The sequence below is a fragment of the Herpailurus yagouaroundi genome, unplaced genomic scaffold (assembly GCF_014898765.1).
Source record: "Herpailurus yagouaroundi ecotype Mexico unplaced genomic scaffold, PumYag 160, whole genome shotgun sequence".
NCBI lineage: Eukaryota > Metazoa > Chordata > Mammalia > Carnivora > Felidae > Herpailurus > Herpailurus yagouaroundi.
The window spans coordinates 37,045,365-37,065,426 of NW_024412401.1; the positions used below are offsets into that span (position 1 = coordinate 37,045,365).

Sequence of the window (20,062 nt, forward strand, 5' to 3'; positions counted from 1 at the left end):
GCTCTGTCTCTCTCTGTCTCAAAAATAAATAAACATTAAAAAAAATTTTTTTAATAAATAAATAAATAAAAAATAAACATCAACTATCTCCAACAACCCTGGGTAAGGGTGTGCCAGGAGAGTTGTTGCCTTCCACAACAACTAGGGAAGTGAAAGCTCCATGCCCTACAGCATGATGGGACAGTATGGGGTTGCCTACTGTCTTTTTTAAAGTTTTAATTTATTGGGGCGCTTGGGTGGCTCAGTCAGTTAAGCGGCGACTCCAGCTCAGGTCATGATCTCGCGGTTTGTGGGTTTGAGCCCCGTGTCAGGCTCTGTGCTGACAGCTCAGAGCCTGGAGCCTCCTTTCAATTCTGTGTCTCCCTCTTTCTTTGCCCCTCCCCTGCTTGCTCTGTGTCTCTTTCTCTCAAAAATAATAAACGTTAAAAAAAATTTTTAATAAAAAAAAAAATTAAAGCTTTTAATTTATTTAAGTAATCTCTACACTCCATGTGGGGCTCAAACTCATGACCTGAGATCAAGAATCACATGCTCTTCCAACAGAGCTAGCCAGGCACCTGGGGTTGCCTACAGCTCAAGAGCTGCCTTCTATCAGCCTCTTGGCCCCTGGAGGTCCTGTGGAGACCGCAGAGTCAGGAGCACCCTTCTCGTAAGTACACGTAGGCGCAGACTTTCTGATTTATTGTCTATGTGCTGAACCTCGGTGTATGAAGATGAGACTCCACAGCAAAGGAGGTGCTGCCAACCCCACTCTCGCTGATATGAATCAGACCAGCCAGAGAACAACGTGCAGGGAGGAGAGCCAACTGAATTGTGTGCAAAAAAGCATAAAATCACCGGACTCCGTGTAATTGAGGAGAATAACATTCAGAGGAGAGAGTGATCCGAATTGTGTCCGAAAAACAATGAAATCACAGGACGCCATGTCAATTGTAGGAGGTGGAAATGTTTAGCTTGGCGAAGAGATGCTACATCAATAGCCTGGGATTCAACACCTCAACCTACCACTTGCTAGAGGTGTGGTCATGGGGCACCTGGCCAGCCCAGTCGGTAGAGGTGTGGTCTTGTGCAAGAGATTTCAACCTGCCATGCCTCTATTTCCTCATCTGTAAAATGGGGATTATTATAGCATTTAACTCATGAGGTTGTTTGAAGGATTAAATGAGATAATGCATGTAATGTGCTCAGGCCAGTGTCTGGCATGTAATGTCTGAAAAAATGGGGGCTGTAATTGTTTTATTCGGACTAGATGCCCCTTTAACCCATATTCTACAATTAGGAATCCAAGGTACTTTGGAGGAGCCGAGGCAATCTAACCCAAAATTAACTGCAAGGAAAGATATGTGCGTGAGGGATGGGGTGGGCCCTCAACCAACACTGGGGCTTCAAGCTTCCTGAAGAGCTTGAGGCTCCTTTGCTGTGACCACCAGTACAATGGGAATACCCTTGGCTCTTCAAATAATCCCTCCCCTTTCTAAGCCCTGATGGGAGTAGGGACATTAGCAAGTAGGGACATTAGAAGGTTCTGTGTTTAGCACCTTTCTATCTTGACTCTCATCCCATCCCTCTTTCTGCTACCGATTCAGAGAGCCCAAGGCTAATGGAGGTTTCTTGAAAGAAGCTTCTGGAATGTAAAGGCTCACTTACAGTATGCACTTGGAATAGGCCTGAGCCATTAGTAGAGCCTGCCTGTGTAGCCAGTATAGACATGAGGTCAGAGTAAGTAATTTGCTCAGCAACCAGACACCTGGACCCCCCCAGTCTCTTACCGTGGCTTCACAGCCTTCCCCTCCAAAGCCGTTGCTGCAGGAGATACATTTGTGTCCATCCTCACTGACCTCGCAGTAGGTCTGAATATGCTGCTTTGTGGGAAATATATGCGCTACCTGCAGCCCCCGACTGTCCCATAATCTGAAAGGAATTACAGCAGGAAATAAATCCGTGGTAAATTTGTCTGAAATACCAACTACCATAAGTCTCGGCTCTTGGCTGCTTTGGGCAGTCACGTTAGTCATGATTCACCTAAAACAGGAGTATGAACCAGATCAAGCTTGGAGACTCCAAAGCTGCCAGGAAATAACCAATTTGAAAGACATCTGAGCTCTTTCTATTTTGAGATCCAGTTAATAGGAATTTAGACCAAGCATCTTAATTGTACAAGTTAATTTGTTAATCTGGCCCTTTGGGATACTGCTTTCAATGGAGAAGAGGATATTTCTGTGCCTGTGATTTAAAAAAAAAAAAATTTTTTTTTAAGATACTTATTATGATCCAGAAGAGCAGTCACCGTTCTAGAATGAGATACAAAAGATTTACAGGTCTTGGCCTACCTGGGCCATGGGGTCCATGGGGTCCATGGGGGAGTTTTTTATTCGATCTCTCATCTCATTTTACCTCATTCCTGCTATTTGCTAAGTAGAATGAATCTCTTCTGAGATCCAAAGTTCCCAGTCATACTTTCTGCTCAAGAACGATTTACTTCTTGACTCCCCTGGTAGGGATTCCGACCCCATTTCCCTAGACAAGGCTTCACCCGGGGGCTGGCACCCAGCGGTGGCAAGTGGAGCCGGGCAGCTCAAAGTGGGGGGGACAAGCTTAACGTGAGCTCAACCTGAGTATGTCCTGAGCTTAATGTGAATACATTCACACAGCCGGCCGGGCCCCCCCCCGCCCCGGGGGGGTCAGAATCAGCTGCTTCAGAACCATCCAGGACAGGGGCTTTTTCCTGGCCCGACTTCCTGGCTTCCAACCTCTAACAGACCCCAGCCCCAGAGAACGGCAGAAGCAGAAGGGCAGAAGGCTCTGGAAAGGCACAGCGATGTGGAGAGCGGAGGGGGAAGGGAGTCACGTCGGCACGGGAACCACAAACCTTCACCAGAAACCCTTTCCCAGCTGCTCAGTAAGCCCACCTGATGGTTTTATCTTCAGAAGTCTGTAGTATATATGGTTCCTGGGGGACCCAGCACAAGTGAGTGACCTGGGAAAAGCAAAATTTTCAAAACTTCTCCATACCGAATCATTCCTCTACTGTAATTCCTGTAAACTGTGCTTGGGGCGACTGGGTGACTCAGTCCTTTGAGCATCTAACTTTGGCTCAGGTCATGATCTTGCAGTTTGTCAGTTCAAGCCCCGCATCGGGCTCACTGTCGTCAGTACTGAAGCTGTCGGCGCAGAGCCCGCTTCGTATCCTCTGTCCCCTCTCTTTCTGTCTCTCCCCTAATTTGTGATCTCTCTCTCACTCTCTCAAAAATAAATAAACATTAAAAAAAAAATCTGCTAAATAACACCCCTGCCCTACTTCTCAAGGATGCTGACTAGTACATTTGACTTGGAGGGGTTCTGTTTTGCAGACACCCACTAGTCATGCTCCACTGGCAAACCCCGGATGAGCAGGAGCAATGGTAGCAGCTCTGGGCCAGTCGTGAGTACCCAAACGCACGCAGGCGCCCAAACACGCGGTAGAGAGTTGCCTGCGAGTGGCCACTAAGGAGCGCAGCCCCCGTGCTACCTTCTACGTTCAACGGTGGGACCATGAAACCCTAGTCTAAGGCCTCACAGGGTTCAGAGTGTTCTTTCTCTTCATCCCTTGTAGCCCCCTGCTGGACAGGCATGAAACCATTTTCAAAACAACCCAAGGGGACAGGATTTTCTTCCAGCAACCTCCACAAATGTGGAGGGCATAAGGCAAGCATACCTTGCCATGGATAGTTGTCTTTGACACTGGAAAAGATGACTATGACTGACATTTGATGACCACTACAGGAACATCTACCATGTCAGGTCACAGGATCCTCCCCATTTTATACATGAAGACATATTCTAATTAACTGTCTTGGGGTAACACAGCTTAAAAGTGATGGATGTTGGGGCACCTGGCTGGTTCAATCAGTACAACATGTGATTATTGATCGCGGGGTGGTGAGTTCGAGCCCCACGTCAGGTGTAGAGATTACTTTAAAAAAAAAAAGTGATGGATCCATGATGTGAACCCAGGTATGACCGACCTCAAAGACTGTGGAGTTTATATACCAGTCTGCTACCAGAAAACGCTGGTCTTCATAAACACAGCAAATTATACATAAAGCAAAGGGTCACGCTTATGTCTCTGCACAATGTTACATGTACAGAACACACAACAAACATAAGTTGTGAGATCCTGGAGGACAAGGACTGTGTCCTGGGCCGCTAACCCTGCTCCTAGCACAGAAGGTAAGGAGTAACTATATTTTGAGGGAATGAGGACACCACTTAAAATTCTGATATAAACTAAACAGAACATGTCAAGAGAGCATCCAATCTGATAACCCTGAGAGGCCGAGTTCTTCGAGGTAAGCAGTAATGAGGACCCACACCTCTACTGCCTGGCCATGGATCTTCTGATCTCTCTCTCCAGGTTCTCTGCCTCACCCCATGCTCCCTCCTGCTGTCCTGCTCTGTTCCAAGTTTGAGTTCCTACCAGGTTCCTGGAGATGGAAGCTGTCTCTGCACACTGGCCGGTCCCAACGTCCCACAGAAGCAGGGTGTTGTCCCGAGAGCCAGTACACAGCTGTGAAGAGTCTGGGGAAACGAGGCAAAGGTGGGTCCGTGAGATGGGCCCGGCACGGGGCTTTTCAGAAAGCACAAGGGCGCTGGGAAGAGATCTGTTTTACTTCACCTGGACTCACGGCCAATCCAGTGACCACCATGGCGTGGCCAGAGAACTGCTGCCTTGGTTGTGAGGGGCCGTGCAAGTCCCACATCATGACCATCCTGTCACGAGAGGCGCTGAAGAACTGGCTCGATCTGTGCACACAGGCTATCTGCTCGAGAGAAAAAAATGCCCCAGTGTGCCGGTCTGATTGGACTTTAACATGGGAAACAGGGCGGGGCGCCTGGGTGGCTCAGGTGGTTAAACCTCCCTCTCTTATTTTTGGCTCAGGTCATGATCTCCCAGTTTGAGAGTTCGAGCTCCAGGTCGGGCTCTGCGCTGACAGTGCAGAGCCTGCTTGGGATTCTCTCTCTCTCTCCCTCTCCCTCTGCCCCTCCTCACCTCTCTCTCCCTTTATCTCTCAAACTAAATAAATGAACTTAAAAAACTGTTTTAATGGGAAACAGGGGGATGAGGGTGTTAGGGCTTGAGGCTCTTGCATGCACGGCCCTTGGCACGTCAACAACATACTCTGTGCCGCGTGAGTTGTTGGCTGTTGCCCAGTTTCATTCTGGCAGAGTTTCCATCCCGATTCCGATATTTAGTTCATTTAGGGGGATTCCAGAGAGGCAGTTGTAGAAATTGGCCTTCTCTATCATTTCTGCTGCAAGCTCACTCTACCCTGTAATGCTTTCTTAACAAATTAATATATTTTTAAATTTTTTTAACGTTTATTTATTTTTGAAAGAGAGCCACAGAGTGCAAGCAGGGGAGGAGCAGACAGAGAGGGAGACACAGAATCCGAAGCAGGCTCCGGGTTCTGAGCTGTCAGCACAGAGCGGACACGGGGCTTGGACTCACAAACCACGAGATCATGACCTGAGCCAAAGTTGGATGCTTAACTGACTGAACCACCCAGGAGCCCCAACAAAATTAATTTTTATTTAACCATTGTTGGCTTTTTAAAAAATTTCCCAACTAGACTGGAAGGTTCCTGTCATTTTTCTGGCTACAGTGAACACACAGGCAGCCTTCAGTACATGCCCCTGTGGAGTTAGGACAGTCAGGGGAGTTATTCTGAGCTGTTCTCTGCTTACCACCTGAGCTATTAAGGGCTTGGTGACAAAATAAAAATCGTGTCTAATAGGCCTGCAACAATGGCTGAGTGAACGGTCTGCTCTGTTTTTCCTCAAGAAAGGGTTCACAGCATCCAATGAAGCCCTTGCATTTTCCTTAAGACTGAATACTCAGGGCGCCTGGGTGGCTCAGTAGGTTGAGCGTCTGACTTCAGCTCAGGTCATGATCTCACAGCTCGCGAGTTTGAGCCCCACGTCGGGCTCTGTGCTGACAGCTCAGAGCCTGGAGCCTGCTTCGGATTCTGTGTCTCCCTCTCTCTCTGCCCCTAACCCACTTGCATTCTGTCTCTGTCTCTCTCAAAAATAAATAAACATTAAAAAAAAAAAAATTAAAAATAAATAAATAAATAAAAAGACTGAATACTCAATCACCCTTATTACTCAGAGCTCTTGGATACTCCTTCGTTCAGTTCCAAACTCCCTCCATGAGGATAACCCTTTGCTAAGTACCTTAGTGATTTCTCGTTCGTGTCCTCTGAAACGTCTCACCACATTTCCGGTTTTCCAGTCGTAGGCCACAGCTGTCTGCAGAGGGTCATCACAGTCACCAGAGTCTTTGTAATATTTCAATTTTAAGTGAATTTTTATTTAACTGAAACAACAAGCCATCACTTCATTCCCCACCTAATTTCACCCTCTCTGTCGAGCCTTGGGGCTTTATTGTTGCCTCCCTCCTCATGTGCCCCTACACAGTTTCTTTCTTTTCCTCCTGACCAACCTCTAGGACCATGGGTCACTCCTTGGAGCCTTACTGATGGGTTCAGAGGAGGGGAACTGACTCAGGTTGAGGTTCTGGTTGTAGATGCTGAAGTACAATTCTACATGGGATTATAGTCTTTTCCCCTACTTGTATCGTACTTTTATTTTAGTGTATTTAAAAAAAATTTCTCGTGGCTCAGTCATTAAGCATCTGACTTCGGCTCAGGTCATGGTCTCACGGTTTGTGAGTTCAAGTCCCACATCAGGGGAACTCGAGCCCTGCTTCGGGTGAATGCCGTCTCTCTCTCTCTCTCTCCAACCCTCCCCCCTCCTTGCCTCTCCTAGGGATTCTCTCTCTCTGCCCCCCACCCCGCCCTGCTCACTTACACCTATTTAAAAAAAATTTTTAAAAATTTGCCATCTTAAAAAAAATCATCATCTTAATAATTTTAAGGTGTGTAGTTCAGTACTGTTAAGTATATTCACACTGTTGAAAAACAGATCACTCTTTTTTTTTCCTAATTTCAAAAAAAAAACCCATAATCCCATCTGCCAGAGAGAATCATTATTAAAACTTTCTTTGTATCCTTTTTCCAGGTGTATACTTTAATATTTTGTTGTAAGCATTTCTCCTCCTGAGCAGGAGACTCCCTGTTTAGCATCCTCTGGCCTGGTCTCCGGTAGTTCATTGCTAGAGAGTTAAGAAGCATGTCAGCACTGGACCTGGTTAAATCCCAGTTTCTTCATTTGTCAAACAGAGAGGCTAACCCTTCCCTACCTACCTTGAACACGTGAAGATCGTATAAATAAAATTTCATACATCTAAGATGATATTGACTTTAAGATGAAATGCTGCCAATTAAATTATGATTACCATGCTTCCTCATCAGTTTTTATTTTATTTATTTATTTTTATTTATTTTTAAGTAGGCTCCATGTCCAATGTGGGGCTTGAACTCACGACCCTGAGATCAAGAGGTGTACACTCTATGGATTGAGCCAGTCAGACGCCCCTATCGTCAATTTTTAGATGCATACTGATTTCCAAGGTGCTAAAGTAAAAAAACATGAGCGTCTTAGAATCCGTGAAATACAACGTGAAAATGAGAGGAATTAAAAGAATCACTTTTGCTACCAATGTCCTGGCTGTGAGTGCTGTGATAGATCCAGATGTGGGGGGTGGGGGGGCTTCCTGATCCAAAGTGACAGTGGGAGGAAGGGCAAGAGAAGGGCAAGAGATCATGACACACATACCAGGGTAGAGATTTTGACAGAAGAACTGCATGAAAGAGACTGGAAGTCTTTTGGCGATGAGGAACTCCTGCGTCTGTGTGTGGGTATGAAAATGGATTGGTTGGAATAACACTCTGCATTTATAAAAAGCACGTGGGTGGTCTGGCACATCACCAAAGATCTTACCACCCGATCCTCACCACTGTCCTGGGAGGCTGGCGTTATCATCCCCATTTCATGGATACGGAGACTGAGGCTCAAGGCCAGTACACGACTTGCCCAGAGAACAGGAAGAGCCAGAGCAGGGACTTATACCCAGTCTGCCTAAGTCTAAAGCCCATGGTTTTACACGACTCAACATGGCTTCCAGAAACGCAAAACCAGCGCTCCCTTCTCAAATAGCTGGGTCCCCGTCAAGCACGCAAACCCCACCTTATCTTTTCCTCCAGAGACACACAGGTCTGAGCTCAGGGCAGCAACGACAGACACAGTATCCACGTGGGCTGGGCTATACTCCTGACAAGCTTTAGTTTGAATTCTCTCTTCTAGAATTCCGTCGGGCCTGCTAAAGAGAGGACGGCAAATGAGAGGCCCACCGCTATGGAGTGCAGCGGGGCCAGGGGAGGAGGAGGTGGGCTACGGGAGAGGCTGAGGAGAAACCTGGAAAGGGGGTACAGAAAGGAGACCCACGGCCATTGCCAGAAACGGGATTATTATCGCTGAGCACGTTCAGAACGACTGAAGGACTGGAATCCGATAAAGGGGAATCCTGAAGCCAAGAAGCCAGGAGTCTCTGCTCACCCTGGAGATTATTCCCAAAGCTGCGGGGCCCCTCTCTGTGTGGCTGTGGACTCTAGCTAATCAGCTGTTTCTCATCCACAAGAAAACAGACCCAACTGACTGTTCCGGGAAGGTCATCAATAATCGCTCTGGGCCTTCTCTTTCTTTAGTGGAGAATTAAAAAAAATTTTTTTTAAACATTTCATTTTTAAGTAATCTCTACACCCAACAACCTCGAGATCAAGTCACATGCTCTACCGACTAAGGTAGCCAGGCGCCCCTTTAGGGAATTTTAATGCATGTGCTAAAACATGGGATCCCCGTCTGTGTAGGACTGCCGTACCTGTACTTGTAAGTGCTATGTTTGAGTTTGCTTTGCAGTTTCCCCATCACTGCACAGGATCTACACAAAACCTTGCAGGGAGGAGACCAGGGCAGCAGCATCCCTTGTGGCTGCTGGAAGAGGTGTCCCCTGCTGAGTAAAAAGAACACGTACTGTTAATTTTGTTAGACATGATAATGGTAGGATGCTTATGTCAACATAAATACTTCTTTTTTTAAAAGATGAATTCATTGTGCTCATTCGCTTTTCCTCCTCTCCCTGCCTCCTCTTCAGGCTCTGGGAACGCACCCTCCGGTAGAGCTTTAGCAGATCAGCGAAAACAAAAACAAAAGTAATCAAAAAAAATTTTTTTTAATGTTTTTATTTATTTTTGAGAGGGAGAGACAGAATGCGAGGTGGGGCGGAGGGAAGGAGCAGAGAGAGAGACACACACAGAATCCAAAGCAGGCTCCAGGCTCTGAGCTGTCAGCACAGAGCCCGACGTGGGGCTCAAACCCACAAACCGTGAGATCATGACCTGAGCCAAAGTCAGATACCTAACCGACTGAGCCACCCAGGAGCCCCAAAAACAAAACGAATTTTAAAAATACAAAGAGGTTTCTCAACAAGTTAAATGTAGAATTGCCGTATGACCCAACAACCCCTGGGAAGGTAGCCAAAACAATTGAAAATAGGTGTTCAAACAAAAATTTATACATGAATGTTCATGGCAGCACTGTTTCCAATAGCCAAGAGGTGAAAACATCCCAAATGTCCAGCAATGGATGAATGAATAAACAAAATGTGGTATGTCCATACAATGACTATTACTCAGCCAGAAAAAGGAATAATATATTGACACATATGATAACCTGGATGAACGTTGAAAACATCACACTAAGCAAAAGAAGCTAGGCACAAAAGGCTACATATTATATGATTCCATTCATATGAAACATCCCTCATCAGAATCTACATAGACAGAAAGCAGATTAGTGGTTGCCAAGAGCTGGGACGATGGGGGAATAGGGAATGGCTACTTTAACAAGTACAGAGTTTCCTTTATGGATAATGAAAATGTTCTGGAACTAGAAGGTGGTGATGGTTGCATAACATTGTCTATATACTACGCAATAACAAATTTTATGTTATGCATATTCTACCACAATAAATACTAGGAGTGTGTATTTGAAAATAAAAAATAATTTTCACCAGTGAAGTTTCTCGAAAAGAGCCTTAGTTATTCTAAAAGGTTATAACCTTCCTAGGGTGTCTGTTTTTTTAATAATTTCACATGGGGCAGCTGGGTGGCTCAGTCTCTCAGTCTCTCTGCCCCTCCCCTGCTTGTACTCTGTCTGTCTCTCTCTCTCTCTCTCTCTCTCTCTCTCTGTCTCTCTGTCAAGTATAAATTAAAAAATAATAATAATTTCACATGACACTTCTCGAAATTAGTGTGCCAGGTCACAGGTAAGAATGAGATACTAGGGACATCTGGCTAGCTCAGTTGGTAGAGTATGCAACTTTTTAAACAATTAATTCATTTATTTATTTTGAGAGAGAGGGAGGGGCAGAGAGAGGGAAAGAGACAGAATCCCAAGGAGGCTTCTCACTGTCCACACAAAGCCCCATGCGGGGCTCAAACTCACGAACCGTGAGATCGTGACCTGAGCCAACTGACTAAAACCTGGCTAAAACCGACTAAGCCACCCAGGTGCCCTGGTAGAGTATGCAACTCTTGATCTCAGGGTCATGAGTTCAAGTCCTATGATGGGTGTGGAGCCTACTTAAAAAAAAAAAAAAAAGAAAGAAAACAATGAGATGTGAGAGCTAATGACACTAAGTGAGACAATATAGGTAATGACCTAGACCAGCAGTTCTTAAAGTATGATCTGAGGACTGGTGGGGATTCCTGAGACCCTTTCAAGGAGTCTGTATGGTCCTCCTTTTTCCAACCACATCTCTGTGTGAAGCTTGATTTTCTTCTTATACTACATCCCCAGTAACGTTGCAATGGATTGAATGCAGAAGCAGATACAAGAACCCAACCGCCTTATGTGGAAGCCAAACGTGAACAAGAATTGCAAAAATGTAAAACAATGCCACTCTTTTCCAACCAATTTTTTTTAACGTTTTTATTTATTCTTGAGAGGGAGAGAGAGAGACAGAGAGAGGGGAGAGAGAGCCCTGATATGGGGCTCGAACCCACAGACCATGAAATCATGACCTGGGCCGAAGTTGGACACTTAACCGACTGAGCCACCCAGGTGCCCATCCAACCAATTTTTTGTGTGTTTTGGAAAGCACTTTTTTTTTCTTACTTTTTTTTTTTTTTTTTTTTTAAATAGGCTTTAAGTTAGGGACTTAAACTCATGATCCTGAGACCAAGAGTCACATGCTCTACCCACTGAGCCAGCCAGGCACCTCTAGAAAGCATGTTTTTCATAAAATTACTTTATGTTAACATGTAATGGGTTTATTATTATTATTATTTGAAAATGAGTAAGTAAATATTTTTAAAATATCTGTTTTAACATAAGGGGCACCTGGGTGGCTCAGTCGGTTAAGCGTCTGACTTCAGCTCGGGTCATGATCTAATGTTTTGTGAGTTTAAGCCAGGCTCTGGGCTGACAGCTCAGATATTGGAGGCTGCTTTGGTTCTGTGTCTCCCTCGCTCTCTGCCCCTCCCCCGCTCGCACTCTGTGTGTGTGTCTGTCTCTGTCTGTCTCAAAAATAAATAAACATTACAATATATTTTTTAATTAAAAAACTTCTTTCAAATATCTGTTTTAATGTCAATAGGTTGCAGGGTAGAACCCAATATATAACTTACATTAACAAAGCTCTTTGAGATCCCCACTAATTTTCAAGAGTATAAGGAAGTCCTGAGACCAAAAAGTTTGAGAACCACTGGCCTACAACTTAAGTAATGTCAACAATGGGTGGTATATTAGAATAAATAGAATTATTGTTTTTCAGATTTATTTGCAACGTCCCCAACAACTAATAAGGCTAGAACTAAGACAGGTGAGTTAGACACATTCACTCAGAAAACACCTCCCAAACACCCAATCTGTGGAGCTCTTATACTGGTGGCCGGTGAAACAGGAAAAAAGTGACAGGAAGACATGGCCAGTGTGCGTTTATCTGCTGGGACTGACGATCTGATGAGGGGCTGATCTCAGCTACTCTGGGTCACGTGTCTGCTGCAACTAGCTCTTCCAGAAGCCAGCCGGTAGAGGGAAGTAAATGGGGGTGGGAGTACTCACTTCCCATCTCCTCTGTGACTCTGTTTAAAGTTTAGGAGATGAGTTTCCTATGGGCATGACTGGCCCAGCTCTAGGAAGAATGGTCTACAGGAAGAAAAGCAGCTAAAATTCACCAAGTATTCTCAGTCATACCATTAAAAAACACTGTTCCAGGGGCACCTGGGTGGCTCACTGGTTAAACTTCTGACTTCAGCTCAGATCATGATCTCATGATTTGAGCCCCACGCCAGGCTCTGTGCTGACAGCTCAGAGCCCGGAGCCTGCTTGAGATTCTATCTCCCTCTCTCTCTGCCCCTCGTCCGATTGTGTTTTCTCTCTTTCTTTCTGTCTCTCTCTCCCCCTCAAAAATAAATAAATAAATAAATAAATAAATAAATAAATAATAAAAAGAAAGGGAAAAAAAAAAACAGGGCACTTGGGTTAAGCATCTGACTTTGGCTCAGATCCTGATCTCATGGTCCATGAGTTCGAGCACAATGTCAGGCTCTGTGCCGACAGCTAGGAGTCTGGAGGCTGTTTCAGATTCTGTGTCTTCCTCTCTCTCTGCCCCTCCCCCCCCAAAAAAATAAATAAAACATTAAACAATTAAAAAAAAAAAAAGTTTTCCACAAGAATTTCAGCTTACACTTTGAGAAACTGCCAGCACTGACCTCCTGACAATATGGGTAACCAGTACAGAAGCGCAGTGCAGTGAAAAGAACATGGTGCGTGCCAACAAGAGCCCTGGCTCCAGCCCCAACCCTGCCTCATCCTACTGTGTGCCCTTGGGTTCCTCCACTTCCTGCTCTGCACCTCGGCTTCCCTATCTGTAAATGAGGATACCAGATTAAATAATTTTTAGTAGACTGTGTACTCCATAAGAGGAAGGGCTCTCTCATATTCATCTTTGTACCTCAAGTGGCTTGCACAGTATGGCAAAAGCATTTCTTGTTAAGTAGCGAATCTAAGGTCCCTTCTAGTTCAGACATCCTAGGATTCTCTATAACGGGCATATGATATGCTGACAGAAAAAATTCCAGGATAATTTTCAAAACTCTGGGATGTTGTATTGCTTATAGGTAGATAGAGGCCACAGGGCTTCCAATCTGCCAGCGTAGCCCATTTTTCAACATTATCATCAAACTGAGGACAGATGCCATCCATAGATCTAGGTCACCAAAAACAGCAAATGCTATAAATGGATTGGCTTTGCTTAAAACTGATTGGATTCTTAGCTGATAGCATCTGGAGAGCCACATTTCCCATCTGAAGAGCATTCACAGGACATTCTAAGCGAAAGATAACTTTTAGAATGACTTACCCCCAAACCAGTAGGATTTTCTGGGTGAGCTGCCGTATTCAATGCTTTGTAACATGTATCCTTTGGAAAATAGTGCAGGCAGCCACTTCCTAATCTCTGTAATTATTGAAAAGACGCTTAAATTAATCTCTTCTCTAAGCATGTTTGTTTGCACTGAAAGGAGATTCACAAGGTAAATAAAGACTTTGTTTAATTAAAGAGATTGTTAAGTGTGTTCTTTCTTCACACAAAGAAAGAGATATCTTACAAAATTCCAAGATCATATAACTGGCACATTTCTAAAATTTAGGGAAAGTATACAAAATGTTAATTATACATCTATTTTAATTAGTTAATTAATGAATTAAAGTTAGTTCTATACCCAATGTGGGGCTTGAACTCACCACCTCAAGATCGAGAGTCACATGCTCTACTGAGCCAGCCAGGTGCCTGGATACATCTATTTTTAAATATACAAAGTAGGAGGGTGCCTGGCTGGCTCAGTCAATGGAACATGTGACTCTTGATCTTGGGTCATGAGTTCAAGCCCTGCTTTGGGTGCTTCCAATAGGAAGGAAGGGAGGAAGATACAAAGTAGGGGTGGGGGGGCACCTGGCTAGTTCAGTGGGTAGAGTACGCAACTCTTGAGCTTGGGGTTATGAGTTTGAGCCCCACATTGAGTGTAGGGATTACTTAAAAATAAATTTTTTTGATAAATAAATAAATGAATAAACATACAAAGTAGGATATTTAAAAAAAATTTTACCTGGCTAGCTCAGTTGGTAGAGCATGAGACCCTTAATTTTTTTTTTTTTTTTCCAAGAGACACAGTGAGGAGGGGAAGGGCAGAGAGAGAGATCCCAAGCAGGCTCCACACTGCCAGCGCGGAGCCCAACGAGGGGCTCAAACTCACGAACCTCAAGATCATGACCTGAGCCAAAACCAAAAGTCTGTGGCTTAACTTAGGCGCCCCATACAAAGTAGGATATATTTAAATGCATCATTAAACATTTTTGTTTTACTCATAGTACTTCTATTCAAAAAGATTTTTAGATTTATTTTAATGTTTATTCATTTTTAAGAGGCAGAGAGAGACAGCGAGTGGGGGAGAGGCAGAAAGAGAAACAGAATCCGAAGCAGGTTCCAGGCTCTGAGCTATCAGCACAGAGTCCGATGCAGGGTTCAACCCCATGAACTGTGAGATCATGACCTGAACCGAAGTTGGATGCCTAACCAATTGAGCCAATCAGGCACCTCCCCACCAATTTTTTTTTAATGTTTAGTTATTTATTTTTTGAGAGAGAGAGAGAGAGTACGAGTACAAGTGAGGGAGCAGCAGAGAGAGAGAGAGAGAGAGAGAGAGAGAGAGAGACAGAATCCAAAGCAGGCTGCAGGCTCTGAGCTGTCAGCGCAGAGTCTGATGTGGGGCTTGAACCCCAGGAACCATTGAGATCATGACCTGAGCCAAAGTCAGGTGCTTAACCAACTAAGCCACCCAGATACCCCATTCCAAAAATTTTCAGAGCTGACTGCTTACTTCAGACCTTACTGTTTCTGTGAGAAAGACAATTTCTCCTGTTTACTTATTTTTTTAATGTTTGTTCATTTATTTTTGAGAGGGAGAGCATGTGAGTGGGTGAGGGGCGGGGAGGGAGAGGGGGAGAGAGAGAGAGAGAGAGAGAGAGAGAGAGACAGAGACAGAGACAGAGAGACAGAGAGAGAGAATCCTAAGCAGCTCCACACTCTTAGCACAGAGCCCGATGCAGGGCTCAAACCCACCAACTGTGAGGTCATGACCTGAGTTGAAACTCTCCTGAGTTTCCTGAGCACCCCTCTCCTGTTTAAAATAATACTTCACTTAACCGACTGAGCATCCAGGCGCCCCTTAATACTACTATTAATACATATATATTAAACATATGTAACAAATATACACAAAGAACATACACAAATAGGTATATGAATCTGAAGGATATTAAAATGAAGCCAATTATGTCTCCTGACCAGAGCGATCATACCAAGAATTCATTAAGTTATATATTATATAACTTAAAGGCAATTTAAAATCTCAACGACAAGGGTGCCTGGGCGGCTCAGTCGGTTAAGCGGCCAACTTGGGCTCTGATCTCACAAGCCCCACATTAGTCTCTCTTCTGTCAGCACAGAACCCATTTCAGATCCTCTGCCGCCTCTCTCTCTGCCCCTCCCCGTGCATGCATGCACATGAGCTCTCTCTCTCTCTCAAAAATAAACATTAAAAAAATAAAATAAATTCCCAACAACAAAGTATATGTACTTGGGTAATGTCCACGTAGTTGTGATTTATTATGAGACTAATCTAAGAAGTGAAAATACTATTCAGTTATCTTCCATTGTTTATACTGTGAACACATAATATACTTGACAGGAGGGGCAGTGTCTTGTTCATTTTTTTTTTTTTAACGTTTATTTATTTTTGAGACAGAGACAGAGCATGAATGGGGGAGGGGCAGAGAGAGAGGGAGACACAGAATCCGAAGCAGGCTCCAGGCTCTGAGCCATCAGCCCAGAGCCCGACGCGGGGCTCGAACTCACGGACTGTGAGATCATGACCTGAGCTGAAGTCGGACGCTTAAGCGACTGAGCCACCTAGGCGCCCCTGTTTTTGTATCTGAGCTTTAAACATAGCCTGGGAGAATGGATGCAGTGCAAATATCTGGGGAATGAATGAATAATTGCACACTAAAGTGAAGAGTATGCTTGGCAAGAAGTTTTTGTTTTGTTTTGTTTTGTTTTGTTTTAAAGTAGGTTCCATGCCCAATGTGGGGCTTGAACTCAAGCGACCTTGAGCTCAGGAGTCACATGCTCTACTAACTGAGCCAGTCCGGTGCCCTACAAGCTTTTTAAGAACCCAACAACATAAGAGTTCTTTAAAATTGACCAGCAGCAAAACATTCAGTGAAGTTACCTGAGCTTGGCCCCAGATTTTGGTCAGGAGAGGCTGGAGGGGGCTTGGAAAAGCCATAAACTCAATTATTGGCTTTGGATATCCTTGTTGTTTCCAGATAAAACCAGGCCTAAATCTGAATTCCAGAAACCATTGCTGCTCCAATTTGCTTTCCAAAAACCTTCAGACACCCAGTGGTCACTCTAAACATAACTCAGAGAATTCTCCTTTAACTCTCCAGTGCAGTATTCTTTGATAGACTCCAGCATATATCCAATTATTTTCCATCAAGAAAGCAGGACTCAGAGGGTTGTGACTTGTTAAAGGTCACAGGAGGCAGAGCTGGGGTAATGGATCTTATTTCCCTGGACTCCTGGTCCACTGTTCATGTAAATGCTGATTTCATATCTCCTTCCCTCTCCCCAAATCTCCTTCTGTACACAAGACATCAAAACGAAAGCTCAAACACAAACAAAACCACAGTGGAAGCACTGGAAGAAGGTCTGATTCGACCCTCTAATGGTAGATAGGGGAAACTGAGGCCCACAGAATAAGTGGGTCTTGCCCAGAGTCTCACAGGGAGTCAGCACTAAGGCCAGAAGTTCCAAGGTTGCCCCAAATTTGGGGGACAACCTGTGTACAATTTTTCCTTCCTGTCTCTTCAGATCACAAATGTCCCCCGTTATATCCATGTGGACTGCCAAAGCTCATTTTTAATGTGTTGGGGGTGGGGTGGGGTGAGTAGTTCACCCAAACAAGGTATATAATGCCATCCAACCCAAGGCCTGCCCTAGAACTCCCCGCTTTGGCCAGGTGGGCTGCTGCAGCCTGCAAAACGCTAGGGCTCCCACAGCTCTGCCCGTCCCTCCCGTACCCCTTCCTCCCCAAATCGTGCTCCATACCCACCAGCCGGCTGGCCGGGCCGGGAGCTGGGGCCGGCAGGGGCGCCGAGTGGAGGGAGTCAGCAACCACCACGCTCCACAGCCTCCCATGCCACCGCCCCTAGCAACGAGGCGCGCGTCGCTAGGGCAGGAGTTCCGCGAAAAGCCTCCGGGCGCTCTCCCGGCCCCAGAACTGCAGTTCCGCTCATCTGCCGTCTCCCCGAGGCCAGGCCCCGAGCACCCTGGCCTGTTTTCTGACTGGAACAATGCAATGATGAGGTTCCAGAGAAGAGGAAGGTTCTGCCCGAAGATCGCGCTGTCTGGGAATCTACAGAATGCAATAAAAGCGGTACCACCGAGAAAGTCACCGAGAAAGTACTGAATAAATGTCATCTTTTAAATAGTTATTCGCCCCCTTGGAGGTGTTGTTTTAGTTTTTGGAGTTTTCCATGATTCCACCCCGTGATCTCTCCCTTGGACCCTTTCCCAGGTCCCCCCCCCACTCCTATTCCTTTCATTCTTTCTTTCATCAAACCGTTACAGCCCAGCACCACAGCAAAAAGACCCCTCAATATCATCGTGAGATCCAGTGGGAAGACAGTTCCAGAAACGAACAGCAGCTGGAGTTGCATTGCTTCCAGACTAGAGTCTATTCATTTCTGTATTCCTAGCGCACAGGGCTTGGTGCAGAGTAACGGTTTGTTGAATGGATGGATGGATGGATGGTGGATGGATGAACGAATGAATGGATGAATGGCATCCTAACCAACATTTCACTTGCACCTAGTAGGGATCTGCTGCAGTCCTGATCTCCCAGCAGAATCACCTACAACAAAGACATGTGGAGTTTCTGAAAGCTGGGTGACTGTGGGAACAGGAGTAGGGGTGGCAAGAGAAAGTTACCTTCACAGAATAACAGAGCTGGCCATTGGCTCTATCTTCCAATGCAAAGAGGGAATATCCTCCACAACAGTCCTGATGGGGGATCCTTTGCCTCTGTTGACTTCCCTCCCTGATGATGCACTCATTACTTTCTGGATCAGTGTCCTGTTCCTGACAGGAGCTGAGGTCTACCCCCATGCATCACTGATCTTAGTTCAGAACTGAGGGCTCTCTCTACAAACTCAATCTCTTTTGCCCACAACAACCTCGTAGACTTCAACCAGGAGAGACTGATTGTTTTGCCCTCAGGCACTGGGCTAGGCTCAGGGTAGCTTAGAGAGTTGACTTACCTGATCCCTGCCCTCAAGATTTTCTTCCAGAAAAGGCTTCAGGTTTAAGGCACCTGGGACTCCCAAACTGGTATCTCTAGCCAGACTTCTCCCTACACCTGTAAATCCACCTGCTTTCTGTCCTTTTCCACCTGGCTGAATAAAATACACTTCATTCTCAGCGTGACTCACCCTGGAAACATCATCTTCCCCCCAAACCTGTTCTTCCTCTTTTCTCTCTGAGTGCTGGGCACTACCATTCACCAATCACCCACCCACACCAAGGATCTTGGAGTCATTTGTAACTTTGTAACTTCACTCTCTCTTCTTTGTTCCAGAACAACCCCAAGACTCCTGAATTCTTCCCCTGAAATAGCCTTTAAAAAAAAAAAAAATCTGTCCACTTCTCTCTACCCACCACCCAGTTTCAAGCCAACATCATGCCAGAGTGTGACAGATTAAAACTGGCCACAAATTCTTTGCAGTTTCTCCCATCAGGGCTGGTCTAGTAACTTATTTTGACGAATAGAATGTGGTAGAAGTGACATCATGCTACTTTTGAGTTTCAGCCCCAGTTTGCCAACCCACAGAATTGTGAGCAAATAAACACTTGTCATTTTAATCCACTAAGCTTTGGGGGTGGTTTGTTATAGACCATAGATAACTGATATTCAAAATAAAGTCCAAATTCCTTCACTAGGTCAATAAGGCTTGGTCTATATCTCTTTAGCCTCAGCTTCCACCTCTGGCAACCACACTGTAGGTTTCAATGGTCTAACCTACTTGCAGCTTCTTGGCTCACCTTGCTGCTGCCTTTGAATCCTTGCACACAGTGTTCCCTCTGGCCAGGGTATCTCACCTGTCCGTCTGGCTAACAATCCTCAGCTTAGAGGCCATCTCCCTCTCTACCCTCAGGTCTTCCCTAACCATTTCTCTCTTCCTCCAGATTGAGTTAGCTACCCTTCCTTTGTGCTTCCAAGGCCCCCACACTTTCCCTAACGTTGTGTGATTTCCCATTTATTGGTTTATCTCACTGGGTTATGAGCTCCATAAAGGCAATGACACAGTCTTGTTTACACCTGTATTTATTGCTGATGTCTAATACAAGATCCAGCACAGCACTGCAATAGAAATTTCTGCTATGATGGAAATGTTCTATGTTTGTACTTTTCGATATGCTGGCCTCAAGTCACATGTGGCTACTGAGCACCTGAAGTGTGGCTAGTGCAACTGAAGAACTGGTTTTGTTTTGTTTTTTTTTTTAAGTTTATTTATTTTGAGAGGTGGGAGGGGCAGAGAGAGAGAGGGAGAGAGAGAATCCCAAACAGGCTCCATGAAGAGCCCGATATGGGGCTCGAACCCATGAACCTGGAGATGATGACCTGAGCTGAAACCAAGAGTTGGATACTCAGCCAACTGAGCCACCCAGGTGCCCCTAAAGAACTGAACTTTTTTTTAAAAAAGTTTATTTATTTATTTATTTATTTTTTTGAGAGAGAGAGAGAGAGAGAGAGAACACAAGCAGGTGAGGGGCAGAGAGAAGGAGAGACAAAGAATCCCAACAAGGCTCTGCACCATCAGCGATGTGGGGCTCAAACTCACAAACGGAGAGATCATGATCTGAGCCTAGATCAAGAGTTGGATGCTTAACTGACTGAGCCACCCAGGTGCCCCCTGAATTTTAAATCTTTTTTTTTTTTTT

The 20,062-nt window shown here is 45.1% G+C and overlaps 1 protein-coding gene and 1 long non-coding RNA gene across 11 annotated transcripts in view; one reads left to right on the top strand and one right to left on the bottom strand.

Annotated features, from left to right (window-relative positions):
* The window catches only part of LOC121034858 (uncharacterized), a 26,162-nt gene extending 21,659 nt beyond the window's left edge, over positions 1-4,503 (top strand). The window contains exon 3 of the long non-coding RNA XR_005792642.1: positions 4,394-4,503. This is a non-coding gene — a long non-coding RNA (uncharacterized LOC121034858). The remainder of the gene's footprint in view (positions 1-4,393) is intronic.
* Positions 1-17,281, bottom strand: part of WDR31 (WD repeat domain 31) — a 22,488-nt gene extending 5,207 nt beyond the window's left edge. Inside the window, exons 1-10 of one of the 10 annotated variants that reach the window (XM_040482010.1) lie at positions 17,175-17,263; positions 16,290-16,404; positions 13,364-13,459; positions 8,819-8,947; positions 8,128-8,260; positions 6,214-6,288; positions 4,655-4,799; positions 4,457-4,557; positions 2,910-2,977; positions 1,770-1,911 (exon numbers count right to left, since the gene is read on the bottom strand). In XM_040482010.1, the coding sequence (XP_040337944.1) occupies positions 1,770-1,911; positions 2,910-2,977; positions 4,457-4,557; positions 4,655-4,799; positions 6,214-6,288; positions 8,128-8,260; positions 8,819-8,919 (765 nt within the window). In that variant the 5' untranslated portion in view covers positions 8,920-8,947; positions 13,364-13,459; positions 16,290-16,404; positions 17,175-17,263. Of the gene's footprint in view, positions 1-1,769; positions 1,912-2,909; positions 2,978-4,456; positions 4,558-4,654; positions 4,800-6,213; positions 6,318-8,127; positions 8,261-8,818; positions 8,951-13,363; positions 13,460-16,289; positions 16,405-17,174 lie in introns of those variants that run through there. The other 9 variants (XM_040482008.1, XM_040482011.1, XM_040482009.1 and 6 more) reach the window with 9 other exon arrangements.
* Positions 17,282-20,062: the final 2,781 nt, after the last annotated feature.